At 43.2% G+C, this 24,042-nt stretch overlaps 1 protein-coding gene across 1 annotated transcript in view; it reads right to left on the reverse strand.

The window, feature by feature from the left end:
* The window catches only part of TTC12 (tetratricopeptide repeat domain 12), a 48,433-nt gene extending 24,923 nt beyond the window's left edge, over positions 1-23,510 (reverse strand). Inside the window, 8 exon segments of the mRNA XM_032641032.1 lie at positions 4,370-4,441; positions 8,682-8,741; positions 13,034-13,155; positions 14,006-14,083; positions 14,725-14,746; positions 15,294-15,457; positions 21,489-21,561; positions 23,475-23,510. Of these exon segments, the coding sequence (XP_032496923.1) occupies positions 4,370-4,441; positions 8,682-8,741; positions 13,034-13,155; positions 14,006-14,083; positions 14,725-14,746; positions 15,294-15,457; positions 21,489-21,546 (576 nt within the window). The 5' untranslated portion in view covers positions 21,547-21,561; positions 23,475-23,510.
* Between the last annotated feature and the right edge of the window lie 532 nt (positions 23,511-24,042).

Below are 24,042 nucleotides of genomic sequence, written 5' to 3' on the forward strand. Positions count from 1 at the left end.
TGGGGCATGATGATGGGTTTAGGGCTGTACAGTCCTCAGGGCTATCAGTGCGACCAGTCACTGAAAGAAAAGGCTCAGAAAAAAAACCCCAAAAAACAAAAAACGAAAAACAAAGAAACATTCTGAGATGTCTTAAAAGCTCAAGGCTCATCTAGAAGATTAGGATTAAGAAATGAACTGAAGAAAAAGCATCACATTAAGACAGAGAATAGTGTTGCAGGATGTCAAACATGGTGACTGTAACAGACTGAATGTTTGCATCCCCCCAAAATTCAGAGGTTGAAAGCTGACCCCCAATGTGATGTATCTGGAGGTGGGGCCTTTGGGAGGTGACCAAGTCATGAGGGTAGCGCCCTCATGAGTTGATTAGTGCCCTATTAAAGAGACCCCAGAGAGCTCCCTCACCCCTGCTGGCTGTCTATGAACTAGGAAGCAGGTCCTCACCAGACACTGAATTTGCTGGCATCCTGATCTTGGATTTCCTAGCCTCCAGAACTGGGAGAAATAAACCTTTGTTGTATAAACCACCCGATCTATGGTATTATGTTATAGCAGCCCAAAAGGTCTAAGAGAGTAACCCTGTATCCAACTTCTTTTTAACCCTAGCTCTAATCTGTCAGCAATTCTTGTTGGCTTCACTGTCAGTATATAAGCAGAACTCCAGGACTTCTCACCACCTTCATCATCACCAACGTGGTCCAAGCCATCATCATCTCTCACTTGGATAATTTGTTGCAATAGCCTTCTGACTGGTTCTCTCTTCTTACATGTCAAGATATATTCTCAATACAGCAGAGTGATCCTTTAAAACACGAGTCAGATCATTTCTCTCCTTTACTCAAAACCCTCTGATGGCTCCCAGCTCACTCAAAATAAAAGCCAAGGTCCTTCCAAAAACCTGTAGGGCCCTAGGGGATCAGTCCCCCACGTATCCCCCCCAACCTGCTCACCTCATCTCCTCTCACTCCCCTCCTTGCTCACTCCATTCTAGCTAGCCCTCCATCTGGACCACTCTTCCACTGTATAATATATCCACATGGCTTGCTCACTTCACTCCTTCCCTTCCTCCAGAGAAGCCCTCCCTGACCACTCTCTGTAAAACCAATCTCACCTTCACCACTTCCTGATTTAGTTTTCTCAGTAACACTTACTGCTACCTAACATACTACACATCTACTTATTTGGCTTCTATCTTGGGACAAGTCGCCCCTACCACAAGAATGTGAGTTCCCTTAAGTCAAGGATTTTGTCTTGTTTGCTACTGTATTCCTGTTGCCTAGGACAGTGCTTGGAACATAGAAGCATGCATTAAATATGTGCTGGGTGAATTAATTAACTGAATGAATGAATAAGTAAATGGAACTTGGTGGAGGGGGGAGATTAAGATTTTCCTTTTTACTTCTCTGTTATTTCACCTTATTACAATAAGTCTGTATTACTTTTAGAATTAAAATCCAACAAAGAATAATTTTTTAAAATGTACAACGGGGGCAATTTCTTTTTAAAAATAATATATCTTGTAAATGGAAAGATATCTCACGTTCATGGACTGGAAGCCTTAATATTGTTAAGATGGCAATAATCCCCAGGTTGATCTACAGGTTCAATGCAATCTCCATCAAAATTCCATCTGGCTGAGTAATATTCCATTGTATAAATGTACCACATCTTCTTTATCCATTCATCTGTCAATGGACATTTAGGTTGCTTCCATGTGTTGGCTATGGTAAATAGTGCTGCAATGAACAATGGGGTGCATGTATCTTTTTGAATTAGAGTTTTCTCTGGATATATACCTAGGGGAGGGATTGCTGGAGCATATGGTAGCTCTATTTTTAGTTTTTTTAAGGAGCCTCCATACTGTTGTCCAATTTACATCCAACAGTGTAGGACGGTTCCTTTTTTCTCCACACCCTCTCCAGCATTTATTATTTATATTACTCAGCCATAAAAAAGAATGAAATAATTCCATTTGCAGCAACATGGATGGACCTAGAGATTATCATACTAAGTGAAGTAAGCCAGACAGAGAAAGACAAATATCATATGATATTGCTTATACGTAAAATCTAAAAAAAATGATACAAATGAACTTATATGCAAAACAGAAATAGATCCAAAGACACAGAAAACAAACTTATGGTTACCAAAGGGGAAAGGGGGAAGAAGGGATACATTAGGAGTTTGGGATTAACATATACTCACTACTATATATAAAATGGATAACCAACAAGGACCTACTGTATAGCACAGGGAACTATTCAATATTTTGTAACAACCTATAAGGGAAAAGAATCTGAAAAAATAGGTATATATATATATATATATATATATATGTATAACTGAATCACTTAGCTGTACACCTGAAACTAACACAACATTGTAAATCGACTATACTTCAATTAAAAAAAATTCCACCTGGCTTCTTTGCAGAAATTGACAAAGCAGATCCTGAAATCTGTATGGTAATTCCAGTAACCCAGAATAGCTAAAACAATCTTGAAAAAGCAGAACAAAGTTAGAAGACTCACACTTCCCAATTTCAAAATTTACTACAAGCTGTAAGAATCAAGACAATGTGGCATAGGTATAAGAGTAGACATAAACAAATGGAATAAAATTGAGAGTCCAGAAATAAACCTATGCATTTATGATCAATTGATCTTTGACAAGGGTGCCAAAATCATTCAATTGGAGACAAGACAGTCTTCTCAACAAATGGTGCCGGGACAACTGGATCTCCACATGCAAAAGAATGAAGCTGGATCCCTTCCTCACACTATATACAAAAATTAACTCAAAGTGGATCAGAGATCTAAATGAAAGAGCTAAAGCCATAAAACTCTTGAATCTTGGATTAGGCAATGGTTTCTTAGATTTGATATCAAAAGCATAAGCGACCAAAGAAAAAAACAGGTAATTTAGACTCCATCAAAATTAAAAACTTTTGTGCTATGATGTGAAAAGACAACACAGAGAATGGCAGAGAATGGGAGAAAATATTTTCAAATCATTTATTTGATAAGGGACTTGTATCCAGAATTTATATTGAATATTATATTACACTATATAATATTTATATTACTTTATATTGAATATTTATATAAATATTCAATTTATATTATATTGAATATATTTATACTCAATATAAAAAGACAAATAACCTAATAAACAAATGGACAAAGGATCTGAAGAGACATTTCTCCTAAGAAGATACACAAATGGCCAATTAGCACATGAAAAGATGCTCAACATTATTAGCCATCAGAGAAATGCAAGTCAAAATTATGAAATACCACTTCATACTCATCAGGATGGGTATAATAGAAAAGAAAAATAAATAACCAGTATTGTTCACGATGTGGAGAAACTGGAACCATACACTACTGCAGGAATGTCAAATGGAGCAGCCACTTTGGAAAACAAGATGGAAGTTCTTCCAAAGGTTAAACATAGAGTTATCACGACTCAGGAGTTCCACTCCTAGGTGTATAGCCAAGTGGACTGTAAACATGTGTCCACACAAAAACTTGTACATGGATGTTCATAATAACCAAAAGTGGAAACAACCTGAATGTTCATCAACTGACAAATGGATAAATAACATGTGGTATATCCATACAATAGAATGTTGTTCAGCAATAGAAAAAAAAAGAAGTACCGTACATACTACAACATGGATGAAACTTGCAAACACTGTGCTAAGTGAATGAAGCCAGTCACTAAAGACCACATATTGTATAATTCTATTTATATGAATGGTCTAGAATAGGCGAATGTATAGAGACAGAAGTAGATCAGTAGTTGTCTAGGGTTGAGGGCGGGGTGGAGGGGAGGGCAGTGACTGCTAATGGGTGTAGGTGTTTTTGACGAAGTGACAAAAATGTTCTAAAGTTGATTGTGGTGACGGTTGTGCAACTCTGTGAATACACTAAAAACCACTGAATTGTATACTTTCCATAGGGGAATTGTTTGATACGTGAACTATATCTCAATAAAGCTGCTATTAACAATATCCAATATCTTAGTGTGTATATCTCTCTGCATGGTCACTTTCAGGAGATGAGATTACAAGTGAGTTTTGTTTTTTCATCTTTTTGCTTATGTCTTTTCTTTCCAGAGATGCTCATCCCGGGACTGGACGGACACTGGTAGAAGATACTGCAGAAGAGATTCCTACAGCAGGTGGGGCTATTATCAGATGACACCTAACATGCTTCCCAGCTCTAAGATCTTAAGATTTACCCTGGAAAATACTAAGAAGTGGATTAATATCTCATCAACTTGGAGGAATGTGGTTCTTCTCTGAGACAATCTGAAGCACTGCTCCGAGATCAAACATGCCACTTAAGGTTCCTCTAGCACTTACCACACTGTAGTTCTTTAGGGCCAGGTGGGCTTTTCCCATGTGGAAATACGCTTTTGTGCATTTTTCATCACACTGCATAACAGAGAATCACTGATCAGATGTTCCGGAAGATTTGACGTTATCAGCCCCTCCCCCAACTGCCCAGCTAATAGGGATAGGGCAGTGCTTTGATTCTCAGGACAGCCACCAGAGTTGACAATTCAGACTTTTCTGTGCATCTGTAACCAAACTAATTGATGCCTGCAAGGAGCCTGGATGCACAAGTAAGCTCTCTATTAAATTAATTACGATACTTGCCAGTTTTCATTTCCATTTAATGAGACAACCAGGAAACAAACCAGAAACCTTTAGTTTGGAAGAGCTCTTGACCTTGGCTGAACATTAGAATCACCCAGGTGCCTGTAAAAGTCCTGATGGCCCAGCTGAAACTCACATCAATTAAATTATACTAGCGGGTAGGACCGATGCATCAATAATGTTTTAAACTCTCCAGGCGATATAAATGTGCAACCAAGTTTGAGAACCACTGGTTTATTAAAAGGGAGGAAAATTTACGCTGGGTAAACAGCTGAGGTTACTATTATATATTTATGTTCCTTCCTTGAAATAAACCACGACATATATACTAAGAACTTGTGTTCCTATCACTTACGACCAGGAGGGATGCCCCCTTCAAAACTTATGAAACTTATGGCTGAAACGATACCGCTTGCACAGGGGGCCCTGCACCTGCCTGCTTCGAATTATTATAACTCCAGAGGGGATGATGTGGCACAAAGACATAGACTATAATTTAAAGCATCCAGTTGATTCATTGAATCCCTTTTATGTGCCAGGCATTGTGCCTGGTTGGATGCCACCAGGGGTATAGATGTAAAGAGGTTAAGGGTCCAAGCTCAGGCGTCTAGAAAGTCCTGGGTGAAGCCCTGTCTGCCTCTCACCAGAAGTGGCACGCTGGCCAGGCCACCCAGCTTTTCTGAGGCTCATTTTCCTCATCTGCAAAGTGGAGATCATAATAGTGTCTCTCTTGGGCTATTGTGAGGAGGGAACGTGTGTAAAACACTGTGGTACCAGGTAATAGAGGACTAGCTGCTGTTGTTGCAGTTACAGCAAAAGTAACCCATTTCAGGGCAAAAAGGAAAATTTAAAGAAAAGCTAAAGAATAATAGAAGGGGTAACAATAATTGTTATATTTGGAGAGGCCTTTATAGATGCGTTTTCATGAATATCGTTTCCTGATTCGTTACTAAGTGAATGACAGTAATATTAGTGCGTTATTGTTCAGTCCTGACCATACGGCTCATATGAATTATCTCATGTAAACTTTAACAACTCCATGAAGTAGAGATAATTATTAACCCCATTTCACATATGAGGAAGCTAGGGGTTGGAGAGGTTCAAGGTCACATAGATAACTAAGTGGAAGAGCTGGGATTAAAATCTAGCCATTTGACTCCAGGACCCAAAGGCTTAAAAATTACACCAGATCTCCCTCAGAAAAGTGCTATAGCAGTTGAGTAGAAGGAAATCCACTCTGAAGACATACAGTCTAACAAAGACATACTGTGTTTCAGAGGATGCAAAGACAATCACATGGAAACCTGCGGGGTGGGGGGCAGCTGAAATACAGATGTGAGAGCCATTTGCAAGAATGACAGTTGACAGAGGAGACGAGAGCTTTGAGGGAGAAACTGTAGGAGGAAGAAAGGCAGGGAGCTGTGGAGTGAACCCTGGAGAACTCACAGAGGATGGAACTGAGGAAGCAGGAAGGGAACTGTCAAAGGGAACGGAAACTCTGGCACCGCAGCTCGCAGAAGCCACCTGTTCACAGCACCTTCACCGGCAGGGCGGCAGGGTTCCAACAGGGGAAAAGGAGCCCCAGATCGCGTCCACGTCCCACTGTGCCATCGCGAGGGGTGCATCGTGACCACATTTACTCAGACACTAACACAAAGGGCCACTAATGGATTTTCTCACTAATAGGCCCTTTCTCCTTCGATGAGGTACCAGCCCTCACCAGGATTCTCTCAGTTGAACCCCAGGTCCCCTCAAAAGGAATCCCGCCTTCAGAGGAAGGTGCAGGAAGAGTTCTGCCGAGAAAGAAATGATTCTTATCCTAACTAAAACCAGCTTCGCTGGTCATCACATGGGCTTGTCTCTGCCAATTCACAAGTGTCAAAAATATTAAACCGGCATGAAAGTACTAATACTACGAATAATGGAGTGCCACTGACATTCACTGCTAATATTTAAAAGGAGTGAAACGTTTTCTTTTAATTCACAGCTTCCACGTAGAGCCAATGATTGTTAGTCTTTAGAATTCCTTATACATTTTTTTCCCATCCCTCCAAGTGTTTACCCAATCGTCTTCAACGGGAGCCTCGCTGGACGTTTAACAAGGCTGGCTGCTGGGTGTCAGCATTTTTTAATGTCAGCTGTGCTGGGCCTGCTTTGCCTCAGTTTCACCGTTAATAACATGCTGTTTCAGTGAACATTTGGGAATGGGCCAGTGTGTCGTCCTGGATCAGCGCGAGGCTGTGACTACCTCTTTGGTCCTTTTCAGGTCAGAAAAGATGCTCCTGGAAGCCCCACGAGGAGATCTTGTTTCTGCCACAGAAGGAATGAAAGCCACACCCGGGGATGATGGGGTTTCCTGGATTCTGTGGAGAAGCTGTTTATAGTCAACAATTCAGGGCACCAGCCTACAGTTAGGCCAACGTTAGCTGTGTGATCCCGCACAGTTTGCTTAGTTAATCTCTGAGGCTCTGTTTCCTTGTCAGAAAGATAAGGATAACTGTGGAATTGACCAGAACAGAAAAGAAGGCTGTGAGGCTCCAATGAGACAGCTCACGGCCAGCGTGCAGCGAATGGCAGCTTTTGCCGTTGTTGCTGAAACACCAGAGGAAAACGCCCTTGCCTCTTTCTTCTCTTACAGATGATAGTAGAAAAAAGTCATGATCATATAAGGTGACAAAGCAGGCTAATGGATCTCCACCGGAGCTGTGGAGAACCTAATGGCGCCAGTCTGGGGCAGCTCTCATCACTCAAAGACTGTCACGATGCAATGGGACAAGGTGTCCCCCACACCGTATCTTCTAGGGGGTGAAGAAATCAGGCACTCCAGATATCCATTTTGGTGGGATGCTCGTGTTTTATAAACCGTTGTTAGTAAAGGTGAGCTTCGAATTCCCCTGTTTTCTTGCATACCCTTTCAACAAAATGTAAGGAAGCAGGTGTGGCCAGTGTGCTGCTGTTGCGATGTGCTCTTGTCTGGGGGCCACGCTCATGCAGCTGGGGTAGGCAGTGCTGGACCAGGGGAAGCTATGCCATAGGATAAACCTGGCACGTTCTCCCGGCACTTCAACTTTACTTGATTATAAATTATTTAAAATAACATGGCTATATTAAGACAAATAGATAACATTTTATGGCATGCAATGCAAAATTTGCAGGGATTTTTAAGATAAAACGTGTGTCTAAAAAGAAATTTCATGCTCTCTGCTTCTAGACCCTCCAGGGGCTCATGTTTATTCTGTTAGCACTTCAGCAAGGAAGGCTGAGAAGCACTGTTTTTGGTTATTTAGCTAAGCCCCTGTGACAGAGTAACTTGGGGGAATGTGGATTAAGGGTTATTTAAATATTTAGTCATCTGAAATAATGTTCCTATGAAGTGATCATGACATTTCTCTTTTAAAACCCTTCTAATATTTCTACCAACAGTCCTTCCTTCTCTCCACCTTTGATTATCTATTCTGTCAGGTTTCAGAGGAAATACCACGCACAGTATTAGGCTCTCAGCCTGAGGCCTGACTGGTATCCAAGCTGAACGACAGGAACTCTTTCTTCTGATTATTCTTCTACAAGGAGGGGGTGCTATGATACATTTCCAAATTATCAGAACCGGAGAGGAAAAGCCCGAACTGATGAGGAAGAATGGCAACACTGTGGAAAGAAGCCCCCGAGGTCAGCTCTGGAAAGAGAAGGAGGCGTCTCCACTGCCACGTGGAGCAAAGCACCTGATAACACAGCAGTGAAGGGTGAGCCGTTGTGATAAAACCCTGAAAAACCAGTATTAACAGCAGTTTCTCCAGAGTACTTCCCACGGGCAAGGCACCGAGTGCATTATCATAACCCTCACGACAATTCTACTTGTTCCCATTTTACAGATGAGGAAACTGAGACTCTGGCTGCAGAGCCTACACCCTTTCCTGCCATGATACACTGGCAGCTCCCCTCTCTTCACTTCAGGACTGAGACATCTGGCCCCAGCAAGCCCAGCTCCATCATGTGGAAGAGGAAACAATCTTCTTACCTTTAGAGCCCAGTCACAATCCACCAGTGCCTTCCGGTAGTCCCCAAGTTTGATATAAGCCTGTAAGGACACAAACAGCTGCTATTCATACACAGCTCTGTAGCCGGCAGTCTTCCGTCAACACAGAAAGAGTAGTCGGGCAGGAGAGTGGTGATGAGAAGTAACTCGTCCCTACCTGTACCAGTCAGGGTCCCAGCGGGAAACAGGTGCCACTCACACGGGGTAACCGGGGAGAGTTTAATAAAGGGACTATTCACAGCGTGAGGGCAGGGTGGAGGGAGACCAGCAGAGGATAGCCATCACCACTGCCAGACCTGAAGAGGCAGAGGGAGGAGCAATGAACAAAACGGGAGAGGGTCGCTTTGTGAAGAGCGCCACTCAACAGGAGGTGAGGCCTTTGGTAGAGCAGAAGCTGGGAGAATAAAGCCGCAGTTCACTTTCCTCCTTCCTTCTCAGCTCGTTGGCTGAACCCAAATGGCAGTTAGAAAGCTGGGAAGCCAAGAGGGCAGTCCACAGAGGTCAGTCCCCCAGGGCACAGAGCAGGGCAGAGAAGGATCTGGAGGGGCAAACAGACAGTACCCAGCACACTGACCACCCCTACAAAGGAAGAGCTAGCTTCTGGAGGCTACCCTGCTGTGAATGTTCCAGAAGGAAGCCAGATGAGAAAGGGAATCAAAGAGACAGGTAATAACAAGTGTTGGTGAGAATGCAGGAAATCAGAACACTCATACATTGCTGGTGGGAATGTGAAATGGTGCAGCGATTTGGAAGGACAGTCCAACACTTCCTGGAAAGGTAAAACACAGAGGTACCATAGGATCCAGCAATTTCACTCCTGGGCAAATAGCCAAGAGGACTATAAACATATGCCCATGCAAAAAGTTACACACCAGTGTTCATAGCAGAATTATTTATAAGAGCCAAAAAGCAGGAACGACTCAAATGGCCATCAATTTTTGAATGGATAGACAAAATGTGGTAGATCTAGGCAACGAAACATCATTTGGCAATAAACAGGAATGAAGTGAGGATGCATCTACAACATGGATGGACCCCGGAAACACTGTTAAGTGGAAGCAGCCAGACACATAAGGATAAACATTATATGATGTCATTTATATGAAAAGTCCTGAATAGGCAGATGTATAGAGACAGAAAGTAGATTAGTGGTGGCCTAGGGCTGGGGAGGGGGAGGGGAGGAGGACTGGGGAGTGACTGCTTAAAGGGTACGGGCTTCTCTGGGGGATGATGAAACTGTTCTAAAATTGGCTGTGGCGAGGGGTCCACAACCCTGTGAATACACCAAAAACCACTGAATTGTACATTTTCAATGGGTGATTGTAGGTTATATCAATTGTATCTCAATAAAGCTGATATGGAAATATGCTTAAGAAAAAGTTCCCCTTCTTTCCTCATGAGTGCAGCAAGAAGGAAGAGAAATAGGAAATGAGCTGACATTTAAGAGTCAGACCACCCCCAGGAGCCCTCGGTTTCAAATGCCTTGGGGCTCTCTTCCGGGATCTCCTAGAATTGGGGAAAATCTTGAAAATCAAGAATTAACTCAGAATTCTGTGATCCACTCAAACTAAACCGAATTAAGAATCTAGTTCATTTATAGTTTCAGAGGTGTGATTTATAAACAAATGAAGTCATTTAACAGCAAGCACCATGGCTACTATATCCTCTGTATTTAATTACTGGACATGAAAGGTGCTTAATAAATTCTTATCAAGTTGCACAAAGTAGACTTTAAGGGCTCTTCTTTTGGAAAGTTCCCTAAGAAGCAGCAATGATCACCCTGTTGGAAGAAAGGAAAACCAGGCACCAGGGTCCCATCAGTCACCAATAATAGACCCAATACTCCATGGAGGTTTGCCCGCGATCAAAACTGTACCAGGGCACTGTGACACTCTGAACAATAAATCTGATGAGATATTTACATGGACAGGCCAAATATGAGGTTAGTGTTATAATTCATGAGAAACCTAAGCATTCAACCAAAGTGAGGAGTGAGCAGACAACAGCCAGCTAATGGGATTTCTGCCGGGCAGCTCTTCGCACCAATACGTAGTAAGCTGCTATGCAGTGCTTTCATTAACAGGGCTTCAGTACTAATTGAAGGCAACGCCTCTTTGAGCCCTCTGTTCTATAATGCACCACCCTTTCCTCCGGGTGTGGGGTTTCATTAGAAAGTCAGAGGATGTGAGGAAGAAACGAACATCCTTCTAGACAACCGTAGTCAGAATTTCACGACACTGTTATTCAGGATACAGACTCTGAAAAATTCTATATGGGCTTCAACAATTTTTCTACAGAGCCTTTCACTTTTCTTTCTTTTTCTTTTTTTAAAGCTTGGGCCCAACACCCTATAAATTCCCTGTTCTCTTTTGTTTTTCCACATTTTAAAAAGAATGACTTTTCCAAACGGCAATTAAACTCCTGATTTATCTAAATTACACCAGCAATTTATTGATCATAACATTAGCTCCAGGAGAAAAACACGGCGATGAAAGGGTAGGTTTTCTCTCCAGCAAGCGGCGACTCTCAGTTCACAGGGTCCTTATTAAGTGTTTTCTAACACTGCGTGCAAACAGGGAGGCATTTTAAAAATAGTCAACGGTTCAAATGATTCTCAACACCAGGCAGCACATTTTGCATTTATTTGTCTCTGAATAAGCTTTCTCTTTGGGAAAAGTGGGATGAATTGCCTTCCCAAAGCTTTTCATTGCATTTACTTATTTTTATCCACAGTCATTCTTAATGTGATTCTCCAGAACTAATCAAAGTGCTGCTTCAACTTGAGTACAGTAAAAATGTAACTAGTTTAGATGAATCTGGGTATAGACCATCTGAATTAGTATAAGTCTGAATTATGTAACATTTTAAAGGCAATTCAATTTTACAGCTTTCAAATAACGTCAGAGTAACAAGACTGAAGAAGCATCAGTAGGTAAATGTTCTGGAGACCAAATCTGGTGATAAATAAAAAGGAACTATGATTATTCTATTAATTGCTTGCATTTAAATGTTCCTTTTGATGTGTCAACAGAAACGCCATTCCCTTAAACGGACTTATTGTGCCTCCACCCAGTGTTATGTAACTTAACAAGGATTTATTGAACATCTGTTATAAGTAAAGCATTAGGGGGAAAAGTATATGGCAGTTTTCACCTTCAAAAAGTTTATAATCTTGTTAGGGGGATAAGAAGTACATGGCGAAATCAACCTCTGGCCATTTTGTTTACTGATTCTCTTCTTTATTACAATTTTTCTCCACAAATGGGGCTAGGTAAATGACACCTCAACTCAAGTCCGACTTATCCAAACTGCTGAACTAATGAGCTTATGTTGTGCTTGGATTTATTTATCATTAAATTACTGTCACTGCCCAGCCTTTCTGGACTGCTAACGTCCTGTTTCTTGCACTCTCCCTCAACATGCCACAGCAGGATCTTCTTAATCTTGAGTTATAGAAATTGGAGCTGATGAATCTCTCCCTCTTGTAAATGACATGGTGTCAAGTTCGTCTCACCCAGGTCCTGCTGACATATCCTGATCATTGGATAGCCGTGTCCACGAATCTGCCAATTTTTCAGGCCTGAGCGGCAGAGAGCTCTTCCATACACAAACTCAAGTACTTTTCAAAGATAAGGTCACAGGTGACATTTTTGTTTCAACTGAGAACTATTAATTTTGCCCTTCATTAAGTAGTAGATAATAAACATCTGGGTGATGGTTTTTACCTGGTGTTCCAGGAATCTGAGCTCGTCTGTGATATGAAACGGAGGTATGAGGGATTTCAGAAACTCAAAATTTCTGAGAAGTTGGCTCTAGGCCCATTAGCTCTCCAGTATACCCCAGTCACAGAAGCTTAATCAAGGAGGGATTGAAACGATGGGTAAGAAATTAACAGGAGAGTAACCCTCAGGAGTGTAGACTGGCATCAAAAAAAGAAGCTGAACAACTTCAGTGGTGGCAGAATTCCAAGGTCTCATAGACTGTCTCATTCCACTAGATTTCTTACGAGGGAAAGTACCTGGTTACCATCAGTGATGTGCTGGAGCTGACTTCTACTACGGAGAGAACTGGTTATGTGTAGCTGTTCCCAAGTTCTCCTTCAATGATTCCAACTTGGTAGCTTGAAATTGAACCACAGTGTAAGTATCTACACCATGGAAATTGGCAAATGCTCCATACAAATCAGCCCCCACCCCCAACCCGACCAGAGCCAGCCATTACACAGTTACGAGCACAACACTGGCGCCGTCTGGTTTCATCTTTCTCTGCTTTCACAAGGTTAGTGGCTACTGTTCCCTGAGGAAAGCCCGTGGACACATCCTTGGATCACTCACCTGGGCTCGGTTGGTGTACAGTACTTTCATGTCCTTCAGCTTCTCCAAACCCTCACTGTAGCACAGGATGGCTGTTTCATAATCACCTTTGACAAATGCTTCATTCCCCTTTTCTTTTAGGGCTGTGAGAATAGAAGTTATACAGGTGAGCTCTCCCCACACACTGGAAAATTCTTTCAGACTTCACTGTCCTGATTTTCCAACTCTACTTTGAAGGTCAGAGCTTCCATGCATCCAAAGGGGGCCTGTCACTTACTTCTCTCTGCAGATAATTCCAGGTCGGTTTCTGTTCTCTCAATCTACCCGAAGTCTTCTAAGCAGCTTCTCAGAACAAGTAAATGTTTCTGCCTCAAGGCTCAGAACACCCCAAACTTGCCACAAAGGGCAAGTCTACACATTCAAACGTCTCATAAAGAGATTCAAACGTCTCATAAAGAGATTCAAACAACTAATTTTCTAGCAAATACGGAATCGTTCAGATCTGCAGCACACATACCACCGAGTGGTATAAAATAAGTGCTGAAAGCATTCTTCTGTCATGTGTATCTTCCTCACCACACACACAACCCCAGTTCTTTCTTTTCCTTTATTTCCCCTCTCCCTTCTCCCAGCTTTGTTTGCTTGTTTCATTTTTCTTTTTCATTCCTTCATCTGTGCCTCAGGCTGGACAGTAGTACCTCACTCCCATCCCTCCCTACGTTCCAAGCATCACTTAGTGCAGCTAAATCCATCCATGTGCTTTAGAAAGGTCTGACTATGGAGGCTGACTCACGGCTGTGTCTGACTCCCTGCTTGCTCCTGTGGGAACAGGAGACAGACTAGTTTCTGCCTGGCCACGTCCCACTGCCTCAGGCCCATCATGAACCCACCCACTGGGAATCTTGATGTCCTCAGACATTAGCATAGAGACTTCCTTGCTCTTTCTAGCACAAATCACCCTGGCTATTGAAAAGTGAAAAGACTGACAATTACCATCTGCTAAGACTTTGTTTTCCCTTCTTCTTTTGGCACGTTCTTTTGCATCCTTCTCCACAGATGCCAAGAAGGCCTCTGACAACAGCGTAATTTCAAATATTAAAAAGAAAAATCCAAATACTATAATCAGTTCTTTAGCTCAAATTCAGAAAAAAGCTACTTTAGAGTTTTAGAGCCACACTTTTCATGCATTCACATGTAGGCACATGTACACGTGCACACACACACACACACACACACACACACACACACAGATTTGGAGACAACTAAAATGACATTTTCTTAATTTGACAGTAAATGGTAATCTGTGTGATGTATTATTATACATGGTGACTATGTCTGTGCTTCAAATTTGAATTATGCCTTTTAAAAGAGTTTTTCTTTGAAGACAGACTTTTTTGTTCCACTTAGCATAATGAGCTTCTGAGCTGAGCAACTGAGAAACTCTCTGGATCCCTTTAAGCAGCTAAGAGTAAATTGGATGAAACAGAATAACTGAATTCAGTTTCCAAAAAGACTGGCCAGGAGAAGGTAGGAAAAACCCTCTGAGTACTGTCCCCTCTGACTACTAGTAACAGAATTGAATGATCAGTAGGTTTTTGTTCATGGGTTGTTTGTAAGCCCTGAGGCTATAATTTAAGTGTCCGGAAGCTACAATCAATAAACACTGATCCTAAAGGAATAATACACATTGGAAAGAGAGATGCTGTCCTTACCTGTGTTTATTTCATCTGTATTCTGCAGGGCACAGGTTATCATAAAAACAAAGACACAAATTTCAAAAACCACTCCCTCATTTATACATATACAAAGCAAGAAGGCAGATCAATTACAAGTGGGGAGTAGGGTCATTTCCTTTAACCATCGATACTGAAAGGCTCAAAATTCAGGGGGCTTGCTGTAAATCAGGAAGCACAATTGTTACGGGGCTACATCTGCAGAAACAAGGGCGAGCAGGTCAAGGGACCGCCGCTGTGGCTGTATGAGCTGGAAATATGAATTAGTAGAATATATTACCTTAGCAGCTTAAAAATGGTCACAAGTTCAGTGGGTAGAGAGGCCAAATTAAAACAAACCCAAAGGGCTGTTTAAGGATGACCCAGAAAGATCAAGAAAAGAAATCAGAGTTTATACTTCCTTGTGGAAAATAAACGTAAGTGAATCTAAAAATCAAAAGGCTATTTCAGCCTCACCAGGCAGTTGAGATTAAACCACTACTTCCTCTGCTTTATGCAGACCTTCTCACTCTGTCTACTTAGATAACTCCACCATAGGGAAAGGGCACCTTTGTGGGAGCTTGTGGAGGACTGATCATGGTCTTGTTCACGGTGGTCCTGCACTCGTCCTCCTCTTGGTCTTCCTCTGTAAACTTCAGTCTCTTTTCTGTCTCGAGAACAGCTTTCTCTTGTACGACTGGGTCATCAGAATTCATCTCCTGAATTAAATTGGCTAGAGGAGAAATCAGGTGAATCATTCAAGCAAGGTCTTCAAAAAGAAAGACTCCATTTGCTTAAAAGGTGGTGTAGAAAATTTCATGGGGAAGGACTTTTATTTTTCCAGCTTTACCGAGATATAATTGACACATGACATTGTGTAAGTTTAAGATGTACAACATGGTGATTTGATACACGTATACACTGAGAAATGATCCCCACACCAAGGTTAGTTAACACACCCATATCCTCATATAATTTCATTTTGTGTGTGTGGTGAGCACATTTAAGATCTACTTTCTCAGCAACTTTAAAGTGTATAGTGCAGTACTGTTAACAATAGTCACCATGCTGTATATTAGATCCCCAGAACCTATTCACCTACTAGAGAATTTGCGTATATGTGTGTATTTAAACAAATGGTTTTTACAAAACGTGCATTCTTTTGCAACCTAGTTTTTTCTCCTAATATGCTTTAGAGATTTGTTCTTGATACTAATGGTTGCAGTTGATTTATTTTAATCACTATATATACGATAGGTAATCCATTCCCTTATTGATGGACATCCAGGTGTTTTTAAATTTTTTGCTAGTGAATAAATGACGAATCGAGTATCTGTGTACATATTTCCCCATGCACACACATGACATTTTCCTCAGGTTACGGCTGTATCAAGGTTTATTCCTATAAGCTGTGACAAGAGTTCCCATGCCTCCACATCCTAGTTAACGCTTGTTGTCAAACTTCTAAGTTGTTGCCACTATAATGCATTTATCTCCTCAATGTTTTCATTTGCATTTTCCTGAACATGATTGGGATCGGGCATCTTTTCATTGGTTTGTAGGCCGTTTGGATTTCCTTTTATGTCAACTGCCTTCTCCTATCCTTGGCCGATTTTCTATTGGGTTGTTTGTCTTTTTCTTATGATTTCTGTATATATTCTGGACTGATATGTATTTGTGAACATCTCCTTGTGTATGGTTTGTCTTTTTATCTGTTTTTATGGAAGCTTTTGTTGAAGAAATTTTCTATGTGTTAAATGTACCAATATTTCCCGTTATGCTTTATGCCTTTTGTGTATATTAGGTTTACAAATATACTCTTATATGTCTTCTGTATGTTTTAACGCTCTGTTTTTCTCATTAGGGTATTTAATCCACCTGGAGCTGACTTTTTTTTTTTTGCCGCACAGCCTGGCATGGGGGATCTTAATTCCCAGACCAGGGATTGCAACCGTGCCCCCTGCAGTGGAAGTGCAGTCTTAAACACTGGACCACCAGGGAAGACCCCTGGAGCTGACTTTGCATAGGGCACGAGCACCATTTGTTGACGAGTCCCTGCCTTCCCACCGATGTGTTGTGCCATCCCTGTTACATGCGTGAACCTGCTCTAGGCTCTTTATTCCATTCTACTGGATGAAATCTTTTTCAGCACCAAACCTTTCATGCATAATTACTACAGCTTTATAATGAGTCTTGAACATCTGATAGGGAGATCCCACCTTCTTATTTTCCTGCAAAATTTTCTGGATTAATTCTTGGCCCTTTGCTCTTCTGTGTGAACTCTGGAATCAGCTTGTTGAACTCTAAACAAAACATTTTTGGGATTTTGATCTAAATTGTGTTGAACGAAGAGGATAATTTGAGAAGAAAAGATTTCCTTACCAAATGTGTCTTCCCATCCATGATAAAATGTCTCCACTTATTTAGATATTTTATGTCTTTTAATTAAAATTTTTATTCACTAAACTCTGAACTTTATTCTAATTTCATTAATAACTCTGTAATATCCTTTTTCCACTCCAGGATACCATCTAGGATATCACATTACATTTAGTCATGTCTCCTTATAATTCTCTGAGCCCTGACAACTTCTCAGACCTTCCTTGTTTTCCTTGACAGTTTTGAGAATTACTGGTCAGGTATTTTTTGTAGAATAGTTTTCAGTTTGGGTTTACCTGATGTTACTGTCACAGTCAGACTCAGGTTCTTAAGATTTTGGGAGGAAGACCATAGCACATATTAAGGGTACACGTTATCAATGTGATTTATCATGCTGTTAACTTTGACCACCTAAGGAAGAGTTTGTCAGCTTTTTCTATCTTAAAGTTACCTTTTCCCCTCTTTTCCTGTACTGTACGCTTTGGAAGCAAGTCAGTAAATGTATCTCACTTTCAGGGGTGGAGAGTTATGCTCTACCTTCTAGAGGCAGGAATATCTACATAAATTGTTTGAAATTCTTCTGTATGGGAGATTTGCCTTACATATTTATTTACTTATTTATCTATTCATCGTTTATTTATATCCATATAGACTCATGGATATTTATTCTATACTTCGGGCTATAATCCAATACTGTTTGCTTTCTTGCTCAAATTGTTCTAGTTTTGACCACTGGGAGCTCTTTCAATTAAATTTTATAACCTTCCCCATAAAGGTCTTGCATATATTTTGAGGGATTTATTTTGGTATTGTAAATGAAGTGTTGCTGGTATATAGGAAGTATATAAGAATGCAACTGAATTTTATATATTAATCTCGTATCCAAAAACCTTGCTCGATTTCCTTCTTTACTTTAATAATTTATTTATAGATTTTTTTGAGTTTTTCTCTGTAGACTCTCTGCCCGAGTCCTCTTCTCTTTTTCTACACCTTTCCCAGGAATTCCTGTTCCCTCCTACGGCTCCAAATACCATGCAGATGCCACTGCCTCCTAAGTTGACCTCCCCAGCCACTCTCTCTCTCTCTCTCTTAGGCTCAGACTTACAAAGCCAACTGCCTTCTGAACATCTTCACTGGGATGCCTTACTCATCTGCCTATCCTCTTTCTCCCCAGACTGTTCCTCCTTCAAATGCCCCTATCTCAGCAGATGGTCCAACCATCCACTTGTCATTCAATCAAGACTCTCAGGCTCATCCTTAAGCCTTCGTTCTCCCTCCACCTTCACAGCCATCAACACTAAAGCCTGTCAAGTAAGCTCTGAATTATGTCTCCAATCTGTCTACTGTGTCCTCTCCAGCCACAGTCTCTTCTCCCTGGAGCACTGTAACAGCCTCCTAGCTGGCTCTCAGCACCTGTTTGCTTCTCCCCTCCAGTGTACCACTGCCAGAGTGACTTTTCTAAGGTGTAAATCTGACCATGTTTCTGCTCTGAGTAAACCCTCCAAAGGATTCCCATTGCTCTCAGGATAAACACGAATTCCTTACTGTGGCTTCCAAGGTCTTTCCTGATCTGGCCTTTCTGGACTCAGATGGGACCCTTCTCTCCTTGATCTCTTCTCTCCAGCTGTACTGAGCTTTTTAATCTTTCCGTTTCTCAAAAGCACCACACTTGCTCTTAACTTCCATCTTTCCTACGTACTTTCTCCCCATTTAGAATACTCCCCTACCCTCTCCCCAGTGGCCAACTCCTACTCAGACTTCAGATTTGTGCTTAAATCTCATCCTTTAGGGAAGCCTTTATTTGTGGGCTGAATTGTGCCCCTCTTCCCCAATTCATATGATGGAGCCCTAATCCCCTCAGTGTGACTGTATTTGGAGACAGAGCTTTTAAAGAGGTCATGAAGGATAAATGAGGTCATAAGGGTGGGGCCCTAAACCAATTGGATTGATGTCCGTATAAGAGGAGGAAGAAACACCAGGGATGTGCACACACAGAAAAAAGACCATGTGAGGACACAGTAAGAAGGGGGTTGTCTGCAAGCCAGGGAGAGAGGACTCAGGAGAAACTAAACCTAATACCTTGATCTTGGACTTCTGATCTCCAGAACTGTGACAAAAATTAATTTCTGTTGCCTAAGCCCCCCAGTCTGTGATATTTCGTTACAGCAGCCCATCAGACAACTCCCTAAGAGTCTCTTGCATTTTACCAATCTCTCTTTGTAGCATACATCACCCTTGAAATCACTTGTTTAATATCTGTTTTCCCCACCGGACTGTAGGTACCATGAAGGAAAGTAATTCTTATTCATTGTTACTGTATTCTCCAGGGTCTAGCAATGCTCAGTACACAGCAAGAGCCCAAGAAATGAATGTATAGAATCTATACACATGTGGCTATATAAATTTAAATTCCTTATAAACGAAATAGAGAAATTCACTTCTTTAGTAGCACTAGCCACATTTCAAACCCTCGAGAGCCACTTGTGGTCACTGGTTACCACAGTGGACAGTGCAGATTATAGAACATTTCTATCATCACAGAAAGCTCTATCAGACGGCACTGATATAAATGATATGGAAATGAACTTGGGGTACGAATGAATGTTAGCCAGGTAAAGAAAGACCGGGAGGCAGAGGGAAGGACAAAGGCAGCAGGCAGAGAATGAAGGGTCAGGGGGTATGTGGGGAACCGGAAACAGTCTGTAGCTCAAGTGTGAGGTAGGGGGAGGTGAGAGGTAAGGCCTAGGTCACGGGAGGACTTAGGTCCTGATGAGAGCATGAAATTTATTGGGACTGCGGGGAGAAGGCAAGCAGAGAAGTGGCTGGGTCAGATTTGCATTTTAGATACATTACCCTGTGGGGAGTGTAAGCCTGAAGGCCGGGGGAAACAATCAGGGGGTTGTTGAAATCGTCTGGATAAGAGAACCAGAACAAAGGGAGGTTGCAGAGGTGGGAGCTGGAGAGAGAAGGCAAACCTGAGGGCTCATTAAATTAAGGGCTGAGAGGTGAGAGGAGGCCAATGTGACTTGTAAATCTGGGGACAGCAGTGCCACCAAGTGAGACTAGAACGAATGGGAGAGTAGGAGAAGAAGGTTTTATTTGGCACTGGGAGGGGACAGAGAAAGAGATGATCAACTAACCTTCGGACATATTAAGTTCATGGTGCTTGAGGGATACAATGGGTGTGACAGTTGGCATAGAGGCTGAGGCTCAAAAAAAGTGGCTGGTGGGCTTCCCTGGTGGCGCAGTGGTTGGGAATCTGCCTGCCAATGCAGGGGACACGGGTTTGTGCCCCGGTCCGGGAGGATCCCACATGCTGCGGAGCGGCTGGGCCCGTGAGCCATGGCCGCTGAGCCTGCGCGTCCGGAGCCTGTGCTCCGCAGCAGGAGAGGCCACAGCAGTGGGAGGCCCGCGTACCGCAAAAAAAAAAAAAAAAAGTGGCTGGTAGCAATTAAGATGTGGGGTCATCACAAGGGTGGTAGCTAAAACCACATGCTTGGGCTCGATCACCTGAAGAGAAAGGTGAGCAGTGGGCCAGGCCAGAACAACATTTGGGGGATGGGCCAAGGAGAAGAAGCCCATGACAAACCCAAAGAACACCCTAAGGATGTACCATCTATGAAGTTGCCTGAACTATTTTTAAAACCATTTTATTCTTTGGACCCATATAGCCTGTGAGAAGCAGCAACTTCAATATATTTCTATTTGAAATGTAAGGTTTGTTTCACTGCTGATATTCTTGTCTCTATCCTCAAACAAGCTCCCTGAAGTCTGAGCAGGGACTGAGTGCTTTGGAATCTCCTGTGTGTGATCTGTGTGGTCAGAGTATGTCCTTTGAGATTCCACCTGTCTAAGTTGAAGAAGGGTCTTCCTGCCTAGAGGAAGAGAGACAGGAGTATGACAACCAGCAGCCATCTATGTAATGTGATGGACCCTGAGGGAAAGCCTTCTGACTTTGCCTCTGCAGCTCAAAACCAGGAACGGCTCTCCCCTAAAACAAGAGGGATTTCAGACCGATCAGTGGGGCTCCTGAGTGATCTTCTCCAAGGGGACAGTAGGCTCATTGGTGATGGGGAAATAGAAGCTCCTTTTGACCTGACTCTACACAGAAGGGGAGAAAATACAAGGAAGAGCTGTCAGCCTGAATTCAATCAGAATGTTAGCAGCTTCTCTGATACCAATTAACAGCCAAAAAATATTACCCCCAGGCTCCAATATTACTTGCTTCTCAATACCCCTTCTGTTTAATCTCAAGAACATTTTTTTCCTTAAGAGTCATAAACCTGTCAGGCAACCCATGAACTAACTTAGAGTAATCATCTCTCTTTAACAACTCCACCTCCCTAAAGTAAAATTTAATTAGTATATGATTTACTGGTACTTACTGATTTCATCTACATTTTTAAGAAATTTCTGCAAGTCCTCCTCTTGATAGTCAGCCATTGTGGACCAGAATCCCTGAGAGAGGCAGCATAAATGATGAAAATTAATAATAATAAAACTAAACAGAATTTGTCAGGCTGATTAGCCTTCTAAAACTAGGAGCCAGGTAATTATTTTCAAGATGGAATTGTGTTTATAAAAGTCATGAATAACAAGCAGGGTGATCTATTATACTCTGACTGCTGTTAAGGCCAAGGGACCCTCATTATGTGTGGCGATATTTCTGGAAAGCTGCCAGCCTCCCTCCAATGGGGAAAGTGCTCTGCAAAATGTCCCTACAACGCCAACATCAGCTGCTGTGAGTCAGGGACCCGGCTTGAAGGCGGCCAGGTGGAGAGCAGTTGACAGGCCACCAGAGATGGAGAAGGACACTAACGCTTGACTTTGATCATGACAGGCTGGCCCAGCCAGAAGCTTTGGACCTGGCTGTGTGACAGGTAACCAAAAATGGGCCAATTTACATCTAAATGTCCAAACTATTTAAAATATAAGCCTCTGGCTTATTCCTGAGGAGTGAAGAGAAGCTACAAATTGCATGGAGGGATTCGAACTTGACAGCCCTGCACGCCCCTCTCTTCTCCTCCCCAAGTCCTTTAGCTGGATCACCACTCTGTTGTTTTTGAGTGAAAGGCCTCATGCTACAGCCAGTGGTTCTCAAAGGTCCACCCACAGACCATAAGAATCATCCAAAAACTGGTTTAGCCTAAGATTCTTCAGCCTTAGCCCAGAGCCCCTCAGTTAGTAAGCCTGAGAGAGTACCCTGGAATGTATAGTTTTAAACACCCTCCAGGTGATTCTGATTTACAGCTAGGTTTAATAACAGTGTAGCCAAATAAGGCACCTTTAACTGGAAATTTGAAATCTGCCAGGAACAAGCTGTGAGTTATTTGATCTCTCTGAGATTCCACCAGTTATAAGCTGTGCTACCTCAGCTAAAGTCACAACCTCTCTGACCCTCAGACGCCTCATTCGTTCTATGGAAACTATAATACAAACAGAGAGCTGGGACTTCCCTGGTGGCGCAGTGGTTGAGAATCTGCCTGCGAATGCAGGGGACGCGGGTTTGAGGCCTGGTCTGGGAGGATCCCACATGCCGCGGAGCAACTGGGCCCCTGAGCCACAATTACTGAGCCTGCGCGTTTGGAGCTTGTGCTCCGCAACAAGAGAGGCCGCGACAGTAAGAGGCCCGTGCACCGCGATGAAGAGTGGCCCCCGCTTGCCACAACTGGAGAAAGCCCTCGCACGGAAACGAAGACCCAACACAGCCAAAAATAAATAAATAAATAAATTTTAAAAAACAGAGGGCTATCTGGGGATTAATTTAAAGCACCACGTTGGCAATGAGTGGTTACTGCAAGACATCCTTATCTATAAAACAGGGCTGGGGACCTCTGGCTTAACTAAATGATCGCTAGGTTTCTTTCCAGCTCTTAACAATTCAGGCTCCCGTGGAACTGAGGCCTAGTCAAGTGAGTTGACTTGCCCAAGGTTAGGAGAGGCAGAAGGCAGGCTCAGAACTCCCGCGGGCAGGCGCCAAGCCCTCTGCTCCCAGGCCAGGGTCTACGGGCGCGCCATGCCCGGGCAGCGAACCCACGACGGGACGAGAAGGCCAGGGCACGGTGATGCCCAAGGCGTCCGACGGTATCCACTTCACCGGGAAGGAGCCTCCCCGCCGCCTGCAGCCAGAAGACCCGCTCGCCCCAAATGCCCCCTCCCCGGCCGGCGCAGAGGGGCGGGGCCGGCGGCACCGTTGCCCGGGCAACCGCTCCAGAGCGTCCACCGGCTGAGTGCCCGCCGTGGAGGTCCCCGCGGCCCTCAGCTGATACCGTCCCATCCACCGGGGCCCAAACCAGCGTCCTCTGCTTGGCTCTGACGGCCAGATCAGGACCAGCACCAGGGCAGACCCCGGGCCACCCCGCTGCACTGACCTGACGCGCCCAGAGCTGGACAGGAAATGGCGGTTGTGGGCGGGCGGTGACCGACCTAGGCTGAGGAGGGGCGGCGCCAAAGGGCCAGGGGCGGACTTGGCCCCGTGCTCTGACGCGCGCTGCGTTCTAGTTCCGGAGCGCGCAGCCAAGTTCAAGGCCGAGCTGGGGCGTGGGAAGCCCGCAGGGGACCGGGGAAGCTGGGGGGAGCAAAAGAAGCCCGAGTGCCCTGCGCTGATCCCTAAATCAGCGCCAGGTTTTGGCTTCTTTGTTTTCTGGGGTTGGAGGGTGTGTCACTTGCATTAGCTTAATATCCCTGGCCCGGAAGAGGGAAGGTCTGCAGCGTACTTGGGAGAGGCAGGCTTGGGTGTGAATCCGATTTTACTTATTAGTGTACGCGAGACCTTCGGAGAGGAGAGTTATGTGATCTCTCTGATCTTCAGAGTTCTCCTTTATATAAAAAATGGAGAAATGGCACTTTCTCATAAGATTTACGGTTAAGGTTCCAGGCACCTAGTCAGTAGGGGTAAGTGATGGTTATTATCCAGGGAATCATAGCATTTAGAGCAGA

Source organism: Phocoena sinus, chromosome 8 (genome assembly GCF_008692025.1).
Source record: "Phocoena sinus isolate mPhoSin1 chromosome 8, mPhoSin1.pri, whole genome shotgun sequence".
In the NCBI taxonomy this organism is placed as follows: domain Eukaryota; kingdom Metazoa; phylum Chordata; class Mammalia; order Artiodactyla; family Phocoenidae; genus Phocoena; species Phocoena sinus.